A 13,029-nucleotide genomic window follows, 5' to 3' on the forward strand; every position below is an offset into this window, starting at 1 on the left:
TTAGGGAGGATTATGAATTTCATAAAAAAATACTAGGAATTGTGCTGAATTGAAGTATTTTTAATAGGTTTCAACTGCCAAATATGTCAAGTTTGTATGAATATAAAATCATATTTTAAGATTCAATTTTCCTAAGCAGTTATAATTCCATAAAGTCAGGAGGGTACACGTACATGTTGGTCTCCATGAGGTCAGAAGGTTGCTAAAAAAAAAGGACACGGTGAATCACCCTTTCCCAGCTCTTTATCTAAAACCCTATATTTAGGGATAACTTAGTCTGATGGCGTTGTCCACATTATCAATATGTTGCTGTTGTCTGGTACCTTACTATTTCTTGTGATAATAAGGTGTTAAACTCATATAACTGCAAAAACAGCTGTGGCATCCTTGACATATTTTGGGCGATAAATACATGTTAATTTTATACTTTTATCAAATCAACGAAATCACAGTCACCTCTGTGGCTTTGGTTGATGCATGTGCTATATTTATGATATGTGAGAGAGTTGTTTATAAAAATAGATAGGTGATAGATCATTTAGAACTAGGCTTAATCATGAAGAATGTCAACTTCCGTGGGTGTTTAAAGGTCCGTCACTCATTCTATACACAATCCCTGCGTCAGATTTTGCGCTAACAATTTGTCATCCAATCAGGTTGTATTCTAAGTCTCTATGCTCACTCTGCCAATTCTTAATCATTATAATTTTAAGAATAAACTTGCCAATTCTTAATCATTATAATTTTAAGAATAAACTTGCCTAGTACATCAAGAAAGATCTTTGCATGGAATAATTTGTAATTAAGAACCTGATAGATTCATTCAGGCATATTTTGAAGACTTTAGGGAGCTCATTCAGGCAAATTTTGATGACTAAAGGGAGTTTACTCATGCTAAATAAGTCATTACTAAAATGACATCACTCACTTCGCTCTCTCAGCCCTTCTTCTTCATTAAGATTTGACATAATATGTTTCTACCTGTTTCCTCAGATTGTTTATTAAATTTAAACCTAAGCATTTTTTTCAATCAAAATGTTTGTTTCATGTTTGGTTGATGATTTTTTTCAGGAGCTGAAATTAAAAGATGAGGAGTGTGAAAAGCTTCTGAAAGTCCGTGATCAGATTGGAGAGGAGCTTGAGGAGTTGACTGCAAGTCTTTTTGAGGTCGGTAATCTGTCCAATCTTAGCTCATCTGTTTCTAGATGAAAAGTATTCGTAGTATTGTGATAGCGTTGGTGTCTATCACACTGCAAAAACGTGTGGGGACAAAGACGTTTTAAAGGGACTAGACAGAAGATGGTCTCCAAATCGGCAATAGCAGTATTTCCTTAAAACAAAACTGGTGGAATTGGCAATACCAGCTTAAGTACACAAGAACCATAATCCCGCCTGCAAAGGTTTAAGTTATCTCCCCTGAACCTGATATTTTTTCCATAACTTTTGTATAATAATGCTACAACCTTTCGCCTACCAGCGCATTTTATTACAATTTCTGCCTTTTCATATAAAATGGGCAGTTGGGGAGCATCCATTGCTTCAAGTGATACTATTGTTCGATAAAAGTAAGTTAATAAACTCATTGCAGACACCAAACCTGTGAGTGAGTGCCTTTAACGTAAAAGCTGAATGTTATTCAGTGCATTTAAACATTTAAACATTATGTTGTCTGTGTTAAATGTATTCGTCTTTTTCCTGAGGCAATCATCTTTAGATTCATGATAACATTTGTGAGTGTCTTCGTCATTTGCAATTTTATCATGTGATTGTCATTGAAATGTACGCCTTTGAAAGGATTTGGTCATTTAAATAGATAATGTCATGAAAGTTTTTCATGGTTGATAAGTTGACTTTCTTTCTCCGCATAAATTGTTTGAAAGTCAAAAAGTCATTTTCGGGTTAAGGGGTTAATTAAGGGGTCACATGCTGGACAAATTAACATGAAAGAATGAATAAATAAAATGTCATGAGGTCTTCTACATGTGTATTTAAAATTTCATAATGGTAAGTAAGTAAAGTAATGGGTGGATTGTTGAGAACTTTGTTAACTTTGGAAATGAAATAGTTGTTAACTTTTAAATGTGAACTGTTTTATGATGTTCTGATATATAGAAGTATAGAGGAATCAGTTGTCCCAGTATTTGTGAAAAATAAAACAGATCATTATGTATGTCCATGAAACTTAAAGAGTATTACAGTTTTTGAAGTTAACTACACTCCATTTAATGACATTGTTAACTGTAACAATGTTCTGAACAAGCTGACCACTGTTAATTTATTTCTCTTATCAATTAAAAACAACCTTTTAAATTTTATAAATAAAATGATGGAAATCATTTTTTTAATTTATATTTTATGTTTTTCGTTTGTATATCATGTTATTTTTCACTGCAGTTTCAATATTTTCACTGCAGTTATGATATTTTCACTGCAGTTATGATATTTTCACTGCAATTTTGATATTTTCACCAGTCCACTCTGATAGACATTGATTCCCATATAGTTTAATAAAAGTAAAGAACCATTTATAATGCCTGGTAAAAATGCACTCAAAATAATTTCCCAATTTTATGTTCCTAACACAATTTTTCCAATTAAAGCCAATTCAATTGATATCTGTCTTAATTTGTTAAACTTTAACAGAAAACACAAATGTGTTAAGTTTTGATGTTACAATAATATTATTTTAATTGTGATTACAGAAAATGATATTTTGAAATGATTGCTTGACCTAATCATTCAAATGCGATCAATTGGTGTTTTTTTTCCATCTTTCATGGAAATTTCAACAATAATCTTTTATTTATTCGAATTTCTCAGACCAAGATAAAATTTTAATAATGAGATAAAACTTTTTCAAATGTCCAAGGCAGGCTTCCAGCTTTTACAAATCCTTTTCAATGATTTCTCATAATTTCACACCAGTTATTGGTTGGATATTTTGAACTTAAAAGTAATATAAGTAAGGCCAAAAAAACAAAATGGTTTGGTTAGGATTATATCCTTTTCAAAAACAAGTAGGGTAGGTAGGCTTCTGTTTTTTATGCCCCCACAAAGTGGCGGCATATAGGGTTGCCCTTGTCCGTACGTACGTACGTACGTACGTACGTACGTACGTACGTCCCGAAGATTGTTTCCGATCTAATTCTTGAAAACCGTTTGTCCAATCCTCACCAAACTTTAAACACATGTTTGTGACCATAATATCTTGATCAAGTTCGATAGCCATGGAAATCGCTTTAATCATTTAGGAGTTAGGGCCCTCAGATTATCCTGAATAATCATTATGGCTTATTTTCTGTGACAAAAAATCGAAGTGGGGGCATCCGTGTCCTATGGACACATTTCTAGTTTTATAAGGCTTTTTGAAGGAACATTATTGCCATCATTGATGAATTCTGTTTAAGAAATCTCCTTAATAAAGCTTTAAAGGTTTTTAACTATATATCAAAACACATGTAGGTAGGGTCCAGTAACACAAACCAAATGTATTTTTTTCGGGCCTAAAGGTATATTCATTCTTAAATCAATTTTATTTTTTGCAGGAAGCAAATAGAATGGTCCAGGATGCAAATATTAAGAGAATGCATACGGAAAAACTGCTTGCTGAGGCCAATCATCAGGTATTTTATAAGCTCGTCTGTTTTTCAAGAAAATGAAATCTGGGTATTGTTATAGCCTTTGTGTTGTTGTTGTTGTTGTTGTTGTTGTCAACGTCGGTGCTGTTATGCAAAAGCTTTTACTTTGGTCATGTCTCATACCCCCTTTCAAGATATTCAATTGAAACTTGGTAGACTTGTTGCTGTTGACGGAAGGCACTTGTACAGCAAAGCACGTAACTCTAAATTTGGCTTTAATAGCTGTTGAGTTGTGTCCCTTGTTTGAACAAAATCACAGTCAGACAAGTAGCTTTGCTGTTTACTCCACTCCACAGTTTTGTGAAAATTATTAAAATCAGCAGTCTATGAGTTGTATAACAAAATCCCTGTATGACTGTTATCGAAATGTTCATGTAAAGCATCATTGGTGACAGCACACAAAATGGGGCAAAACTGTTATGTTCTGGTAGAAGTCAATGAACGGTGTACAGTTAATCGTACACTGGAAAAAATGCTGGTGATAAGAAAGTTACAGACGCTAACAAGATTGACAGACAGAAGTTACTGACCGGATAAAGAAAAAATATGTCAGTTCTTTTGGTCTTAATAATCTTCATTATCTTGCCCTTCGGATTTCTTCTGGAATTGTTTTCGGAGTAAGTTTCTGCAGTTTTAAGTTCACTCGTATTTAAAACCAATACATACATATGTATATCAAACATAAACTTTGAGTGATAAATCTTAGACTACTAACTAAGTAATGCATTTATGGAAAATATTGATTACTGATAACAAGAATGTAACAGTGTATTTAATAGCTGAAAATAAACAAATTTTAAATGACTGGTGGGTCCTAAAAGATTTAATCAACTATAGTTTCATAAGGTAGAAATACTGTGTTTTCTGTATCTTTCTTTCAAATTAAAAACAGTATCCTTCATAAGAACGATTGTTTTCGATTTATATTCATCCCTGTTAAATGAAAACAATTATATTAATTGGATTAAAAGTGCATGTTTAAGGTGAAGAGGGAAAGAAGTAGCTAATAGGAAATAAAGCGTAAAAATTATCCCCAATCCAGTACTAAGAGGTTGATCAGAGGCTGAGGAGGGTAGCTGTTCCAATTCTAATGTTACCCACAATAGAGTTTTAGCTAGATGTTTATGGGAGTGTGCTGCAGCCTGTCATTTTTTGAAAGCACCCTTCTGCCCTCACTGAGAATAGAATGTGCACCCTCCTGCCTTCAAAGAATTAAATGCTTAAGATTATCAAATATTTCTTTCGTTTTGATTATGAATTCAAATTGGTATTGAATTCTTATATATTGTAAGAGACCTGCTTCGATTGATATCATTCAATGTTTTATGTTTAATTTGCAGGTTGAAGTATTACAAGCGGAAGTGATTGCCCTCAAGCAGCTTGTTTTGACCTCAACGCCCAGCACCCCAAACAAACACCTACATCCGCAGATTTCAAAAGGGGACACGCCAAAAGAGAAAGAGAAAAAGAAGGAAAAGGGGCTTACACCTTTCTGGAAGACTCATCGCAGGTATGTGTTACGATTATTTGAATCTAGCATTTATTTATTAATTTATTAAAGGGACTCGACACCAGATGGTTCCAAAATCGGCAAATACAGTATTTCCTCAAAACAAGCCTAGAAATGTCAATACGACCTACTATGAGGCCAATAATATGTCACTTCATATGATTTAAAGAATATTTTGTTACTGCCTCATGTGAGTGTATTACCGTTTTAGAATAGCGCATTATGGTTTCTCAGTTTAAAGTGTGTATATTTAGCATCTGGAAGGCACCTCATTAGTACAGATACATATGCCAACATTATTTTTAAAATTTACTTGTGTAAGACAGTTGCAGAAAATTTCAAATTGGAAAATTAAGCAAAAACTGCGACAATTACATGCCTTATAAGAGATGTGATACATCAGTCAGTAAGATTAAATGCGTTGCACACATCAATATCAATTTTATGTTTTTTTCTTGTAATTGAATCATTTGGTGTCTAGTCCCTTTAATGGAAGTTCAATCTTCATTAAGGTATTTGATGAATCCTTGGCCCAAATTTCTTGAAAAATCTAAGCATCTCATGATTCATTATCTTATTCCTTCCTTCTGTTATGATCACATGTACCTCAGTCATCGACAGTAGACTTGGACTGAACAAGTCTGAATTCTTACAATACAGCTCGGCATAAAATTGTCAACAAGCTCTGCAATATAAATGTCAAGATTTTAAGAAAAAGCGTGAAAAGCAAAAGCACTCACTAGTGCAGGGTTCGCAGACTTGTGCTTATTACGAATGCTAATACCACATTTATTTTGTAGGTCGACGAGTCACCACCAGTTCACTCAGGAAGATCGCGTCATGGCCGAGGCTCAACATGAGGCTATGTCGGACCGATGTTCAGAGGTGAGCTTTATCTTTAGCTGGTCTGTTATTTTGATGAAAAGTCGTCATAGTCATATTGGTGAAGTTGTTTGTTGGAATCATAAGAAGCTTCATTGTTAGATACCTTTAAATTTGGCGAAGGTCAAAGTAATGTCATAGCCTTGGTGAAGTTAGTTGTTGGCATCATCGTTGACGCTAGAAGATGCTTACTTGTGTGTTTCCTTTAAAGTTGGCAAAGGTCAAAGTTTTGTCATAGCCTTGTTATGGTTGGTCTGTGTTATCGTCAATTAAAGCATTGTTTAAAAACTTTAATTTGGCAATTACTCAAATAGACAAAAACATGATTCCATTACGTCGTATGCAATTAACATTGAATTTTCAAATATATCTTTTCTCTGATGCTGAACTCAATGAACATTTCATCCAGAACATTTTAACAAAGTTTTCCAGTTTAAATAAGTTGCCAAAACATAAAAAATGTTAAAAGTAGAAACATATCATTCATTAATCGATTAGCCGATAGGTATTGTTTGTAAATAATAATACAAGTAATCCATTAAATTTCTAAAAAACACTTCCCAATCGACTGAACACTAAGAAAAATGTTGTCAATCAAAAATGCAACTGTTGAGTTATGTTGCAGTCGTTATCGAGCATATTGTAAATTATTTCAAGAACAATGCTCATGACGTCAAACAAGTACCTTTTATGGAACTTATTTTAAACTAACTGTTTTTTGCATTTTCGTGACATTTAAAAGCTTTTTTGAAACACCAAAGTTACTCATGGTGTGTATTTTATGCATTCGCACTCGGACTGTAAACCATTTTGCAGGCCTTTTGCAGATGGTAACTGCCTCTTAAATGTGTATTAAACCTATAATAAAGCAATCTTATGATAATTTTTCATTAGAGTGTTGATAAAATTGTTGTAATAAACATAAAATGAATTTATTTTTCTATTTATTTATTTTGCTATTTAAGGTAACTATAATTGTTCTTAAAGGCTGTTAAACGTATTTTACTGTCTAAAACTCCGTTCATTGCAGATGTAAGGTCAAATAAATACCTTTTAAAGACTTGACACTGATGTTTACAGAGTGATAAGTCCTAAACAAACACCTTCTGGTTCAGGTTACCCAACCCGTCCAATGAAATAGGGACAGACCCTACTGTTTTTATAGTCAGTTTAATTGTATTAGTAAGAAAAGTAAGTGTGTCTTTTAATGTTTATGTTTTAATATGTAGTTGAAAAAAAAACAACCTTTAAATCATTATTATAGAAATGACTTTAACACCATTATCCAATGATGACAAAAATGTTCTTCATAAAGCTTAATAAAAAAATAATAAATAAAAAACCTTCCCACCCTACCTGTTTTTGAAATGAATGTTACCCTAACCAAACCATTTTTTTTGTTGGCCTTAAATTGTGAAGTTAAATGATCATAAATTGTAAATACTGGTATGTTTTATATCACTGTGCAATTCTTAAATCAAAGAGAAATAATGTCTACTAAATTATGTTCTGTCTAGAATTTTTTGTTTTGAATTGGCAAGTATATGGTTAAATCTAGCAAATGCCGTAAAACATTAGACTATCATTAGATGCCAGCTGATCAGGGACTGTGTTCACATCTGTAAGCTAGAAATCTCAACAATATGACTGTGGGAGCTTTGACCGTCGGTTAAATATCAGCTTATTTTGCAAAATTGAAAGTTTCACATTAATGAATACCGAATACATGAATTCTGCCCACGAGCTGTTTTCATAAAGCATCTAAGTGAATTTTTAATCTGAGTTAAAAATTTCTAATTTTCGACATTGATAGTTTTAAATACCCTCCACTTTCATGTGCATTTATTGTTTAGATCATTTTGTTGCTAGTTTTCATATATTTGGTGTACAAACAGTGTTAACTTTGTTTTCTTTTAATTCAAATTAGAAAAAAGGCAATTTTCCAGCTGTATGAAAATGTTCACTAAATCAGCTTAAATGAATACATTAAAGCTGCAGTCTCACAGATATACCTTTATGACAACTTTTTAATTTTTTGTCTTGGAAAGAGCAAATTTTTGCAATAATATCTGCAAACCAGTGATATATGATTGCTGACAAAAAATCAGATCGTAGATTTTCATATTTCCGTTGGAAAATTAATGTTTTATTGCTTAAACCATAACTAATGGTTTAAGAAAAATGCATAAAACATCAATTTTTGAACTTATATATTAAAATCTGCAATCTAATTTTTTGTCAGCAGTCTGATATAACTGGTTTCCATGGATTTGCAAGAATTGGCTTGTTCCAAGACAAAAAATAAAAAAATTGGCAAAACATTCAATATGTGAGAGTGCTGCTTTAAAGTGCACTATATGAATACAGCTAATTTTTTGGAGATAATATTTTTGAAGAAAATCTTAGTTTTTTTTTATTAATAAAGTAAGTGAATTGTAATATATTTGGAATCATTGACGGCAATATTTACATTGTTAAGCAATTTTTTTTTATATTAGCCATTACCTGAAAATGAAGTTAAAGGATATCCAAAAAACTTTTTATTGCCGGAGAAAATCAGACAACCTTGAAAACTGTTAACAGTGCTTCTGACAACATAAGTTTGTCTTTTTCTTTTGAAGAAAAAAAATTGTAATAGCCTTTATGGCAATGTTAAGTTATTGTAATAGCCTTAATGTCATTGGTGTGGCCGTCTGTGTTTTACTGTAAAATTTTAACTGGTGGCCATAACTCAAAATTGTCTGAGATATTCAAATAAAACTCCAGACACATGTTGCGTGAGACAATATATACTTGCATTGCAAGGCCTATAAAAATTACTTTAATATTGTTCAACCATTATACCATAGACGAGGGCTTATGTCAACCATTATACCATAGACGAGGGCTTATGTCAACCATTATACCATAGACGAGGGCTTATGTCAACCATTATACCATAGACGAGGGCTTATGTTTGCAGGAAGTGTGCTTGTATCTCATCAAAAGTCTCGAATTTCTGTAAATTATATTTTTAGCTTAAATAGTTGTATGTGACATGTTTTAACATTTTATGCTTGCAGGTCGATGATGTTTGTTTCGAGGAGTTTAAAAGCTGGCGACACAGTCCATCATTGTCCCGCAACTGTCCTTTCATAGCTCGCATTGCTGCTGAAGATATCTGTACCTGCCTCAATTTTACAAATACTCATGTAAGGGCAACTGTATTCAGATTGGTTTTACATATACTCATGTGAGGGTACCTCTGTTTACATCAGTTTTACATATACTCATGTGAGGGCACGACTGTTTACATTGGTTTTACATATACTCATGTAAACCTGCTTATATTAGTATGTCTGTTTTTAGAAAAATAGTCAGATTATTGTGAAAGCCTTGGTGTTGCTGTGGTGATCATGCAAAACACTTGAAAATGAAATTCGGTGCACATGTTGTTAGAGATATTTACGCGCATGTTAAGCAAGGAACATTACTTTGCCCAATAATCAGCTGTGAAAAAAAAACCCAACAGACAAGAGTTTAGGTTTGCTCCAAGGCTCTTTTGTTTACTTTTGTTTTGCGCATGCACATGTAAGGGCAGCCTTGTATTTGTTTGGTTTTGCAAATGCACAGGTAAGGGCAGTTTTGTAGGTGATAGGTTTTGCAAATTCTCATGTAAGGGCAGCTTTTTATGAGGTTGTTTTTGCAAATGCTGATGTAAGGGCAGCCTTGTATGTATTTGGTTTTGCAAATGCTGATGTAAGGGCAACTTTGTATGTGATTGTTTTGCAAATGCTTATGTCAGGACATAATTGTTCACATTAGTTGTAAAGGTAACCCATTTTTCATGGGTTTTTACAATAACATTGAACTAACAGTAACACAAGGGCAACTGTATGGTGTCTATTACAAACAGCTTAGAGCCGAATTTGGCATTTTGACTTATCTTTACACATGGTAGGTCTAAGGTCAAGAAATTGTCTCTGTAATTTATTTGATGGAAATATGGACACTCTATGACAGCTGTTTCTCTGGCCCTTCCTTGGAAACACTGATGCAGCTTCACTGATTTCTTTTCAAGTTTGTATTCACACATGGTGGGTCAGGTGGCTCATAGTTTCTATCCCATAATAGTTTTTCGCCAGACTGTGCAAATAACTGCAATTTTCTAAAATTAAATTTGTCGGCTGTTGTTTTATTTTGAGAAGTGTTATTGTGTGTTCTCTGGTGGTGTTGATAAAACAATGACAAGTGCTATTTGAAAACATATTACTTTTTGTTGGCAGGGGAGAAAAGCTTCTAATAAACCAATCTTCAACGGGAAAAGTCTGTAGAATTTAGACTTTTTGTCACCATAAACAAGAATCTTAAACTTGTTAATACAGCTAAATATAGTATTTTATGACACCTACAAGTTATTGTAGTTAAGGAATGTTGAAATTTTATGAAGTACAAAAATATTTAAACCAAGACTGATGATTTGTGATAAAATTTCCCTTTTTTTTACTTTTTTTCAAAGAAGACAAAGTTGAGGTATTTTGGTAGCCTTAGATTGTTTTTGCATCCTTTTTTCCTAGTCAGTTGAGAATGAATATCTACCAAGTGAAATAAAAAGGAATCTTCAGTCTATTTTTAAAGCTGCACTCTCACATATTAGACAGTTTTGCCACTTTTTTTAGTTTTGTCTCAGAATTAACTGATTTTGGTTGCCATATGAGATAACTCGCAATAGAACAGATCTCAAGTGTTTGAAAAACTGTCGAAAATTTCATTTTAGCTTTAAAACATCAATTTTGGAATGTAAATAGTAAAAACTGCAATCTGATCTTTTGCCAGCAGTCTTGTATCACTGGTTTCCAGATAATTACCTAAGATTTGCTCATTCCAAGACAAAAATGAAAATTTGTGAAAACAGTAAATCTGTGAGTGTGCAGTTTTTAAGTTGGCAAAAATGTTTATTGCATTAGAGTACCAAATCTTTAGTTATTTTTAAAAATTTAGAAACCATATTTTTTTATTTCTTTAGACTAAGAAATAAAATGTAAAAATTGCTATATTTTTCAGTTGGCAGAAAGAGTATTAACCTGTGTTGAAAACAACTCACTGGCCATCGAACCAATTCCAGGAGACACTCCATACATGGGGTATGTAATGTGACGAGTAGGCCATCCTTGTACGATTTATATGTTTGCCTTGGCAAAACTCAGACTCTTTAAAGAATACAACCTACATTTAGAGACAATGTAATTGCAGATCATTAAGTACTAGGCTTAATCATTAAGAATTTCAACGTTCGTGGGTGTTTAAAGATCCACCCACTACCACTCATCCGAAAACAATCCCTATATCAGACAATGAGTTTGTATACGCTCACTCAGACCATTCTTATTCATTAAGATTTTAACTCCTGTCATTTAACTATTACTAAGCCAGTCTGTGGGCTAGGCAAGTAACTCTTGTTTTACCAATTTTTCGAGTTATTCTTCATTTTCTGCTGAAAAACAAAAGCCAAGCATTAGTGTTGACTACAGCGCTGTTGTGTTTAAGTGTGAGTAGCCATTTCATAGCCATTAATAAATTGATATTTTTTGTATTTTTCAGGAAGTGTGAACTATCTCAGGTCCCAAAGGTGTGCAAATATAAAGTGAAACTTGGGGAAGACAATACTTGGAACTGTATATCGCAGCACTGTAGAAATAGGGTAAGTTTGTGACTATGGTTGAGAGTTTTGGGTTGGGAATTTTAGTGCAACATATTAGAAAGGATTCAAAAGAATAGCTGTGGTTTGACAATGCTTGGTACTGTCTATCTCTGCACTTTAGAAATTTGGTTTAGTTATGACAATGGTTGAGAGTTTTGGGGCTGAGAATTTGATAAAATTCATGGGAAAGTTTCTATACGCAAAAAAAGAACCGCTTAAGTGTTAATATAAGTGGAATTGCTGCAATACTGAAAAGGTACTGTATAAATTGACATTGTAGAAAATTGACAATTTTTGGCCTATTGTTGTTGGTTTTGGGGTGGGGGGTTTGGGACAACCTATGAGAAAGAAAGGTAAAACTGTGTTAATTTTAGTGGGTGAAGGTAGAATACTAGTGTAACCAGGTAATGATTGTTTAACATTCGAACCAAGTAACGTTTCTTAGGTATTGTTATTACAATTATCACAATAAATTTGACAATTTGTAGCAAATCCGACTCCTGACGTTGACTTTGCTACTTATGTTGGTTGTAAACGATGGTCGATGTGACCTTCAGTATTTCACATTCAATTAAGGAATGAATTGCGGGGTTGATGTCATTATCGGGGTATGAATGCAATTGGGTTGGTCAATGTGTGTGGAGTCCGAAGGGTTTGGATTTTTTAAAGAGAAAAAGACTGCATTTAGACATATCTGTACCAGTTGACTTGTTGAAACAAGATTTAAAAACAAAAACAAAAACAATTTTAGCTCGAAAAAGGAGGCTTTGCTGCTAATTATATACTATAATATCAATTTTATTTCGCTAATAAACCTTCATAAGCCACCAGAAAGCATATAATAAATATTTTAATTTACTTTTCCAGATAACAGCTGTTTGTGACTTCTTCATGTATGTCAGATATATACAGCAAGGTTTGGTTAAAAGTGCAGGTAAAGAGAATTACAATTATCTTTACATGGAAATGAACATGCTACAAAAAAGACACTGGCAGTGTTCCTTATCTGACATTGTCTAAAATAATGTTTATTCTTTCGATGGTTAAATTATGTTAACATTAATTATTTGAGACATAAAGTTTAACTCGTGATTTTGTATCCAAGTAGCTGTTTGTTAATGTACAAAGGCTAACAAATTCTCAACTGTACCTAAGTGATATGCTTTTTTGTTTTTGGTAGTGTTTTTATTTGAGTGAAATGAATTAACATAATAATGCATTAAAACTAAAAACAAATGTTTTTATGCATCAACCTCTATTGCCCCCCTTATATTAAAAGCTGCACCTCACAGATTTACTGTTTTGACAACTTTTTTTAT

The 13,029-nt window shown here is 33.0% G+C and overlaps 1 protein-coding gene across 2 annotated transcripts in view; it reads left to right on the forward strand.

Moving 5' to 3' along the window:
• Positions 1–13,029, forward strand: part of LOC128237491 (rab-3A-interacting protein-like) — a 40,440-nt gene that overhangs the window by 20,438 nt on the left and 6,973 nt on the right. For both annotated transcript variants that reach the window (XM_052953069.1, XM_052953070.1), the window contains 8 exons: positions 1,072–1,167; positions 3,546–3,623; positions 4,979–5,148; positions 5,949–6,033; positions 9,093–9,221; positions 11,074–11,153; positions 11,611–11,710; positions 12,578–12,644. In XM_052953069.1, coding sequence (XP_052809029.1) covers positions 1,072–1,167; positions 3,546–3,623; positions 4,979–5,148; positions 5,949–6,033; positions 9,093–9,221; positions 11,074–11,153; positions 11,611–11,710; positions 12,578–12,644 — 805 coding nt within the window. The remainder of the gene's footprint in view (positions 1–1,071; positions 1,168–3,545; positions 3,624–4,978; positions 5,149–5,948; positions 6,034–9,092; positions 9,222–11,073; positions 11,154–11,610; positions 11,711–12,577; positions 12,645–13,029) is intronic.

Source organism: Mya arenaria, chromosome 6 (genome assembly GCF_026914265.1).
Source record: "Mya arenaria isolate MELC-2E11 chromosome 6, ASM2691426v1".
In the NCBI taxonomy this organism is placed as follows: domain Eukaryota; kingdom Metazoa; phylum Mollusca; class Bivalvia; order Myida; family Myidae; genus Mya; species Mya arenaria.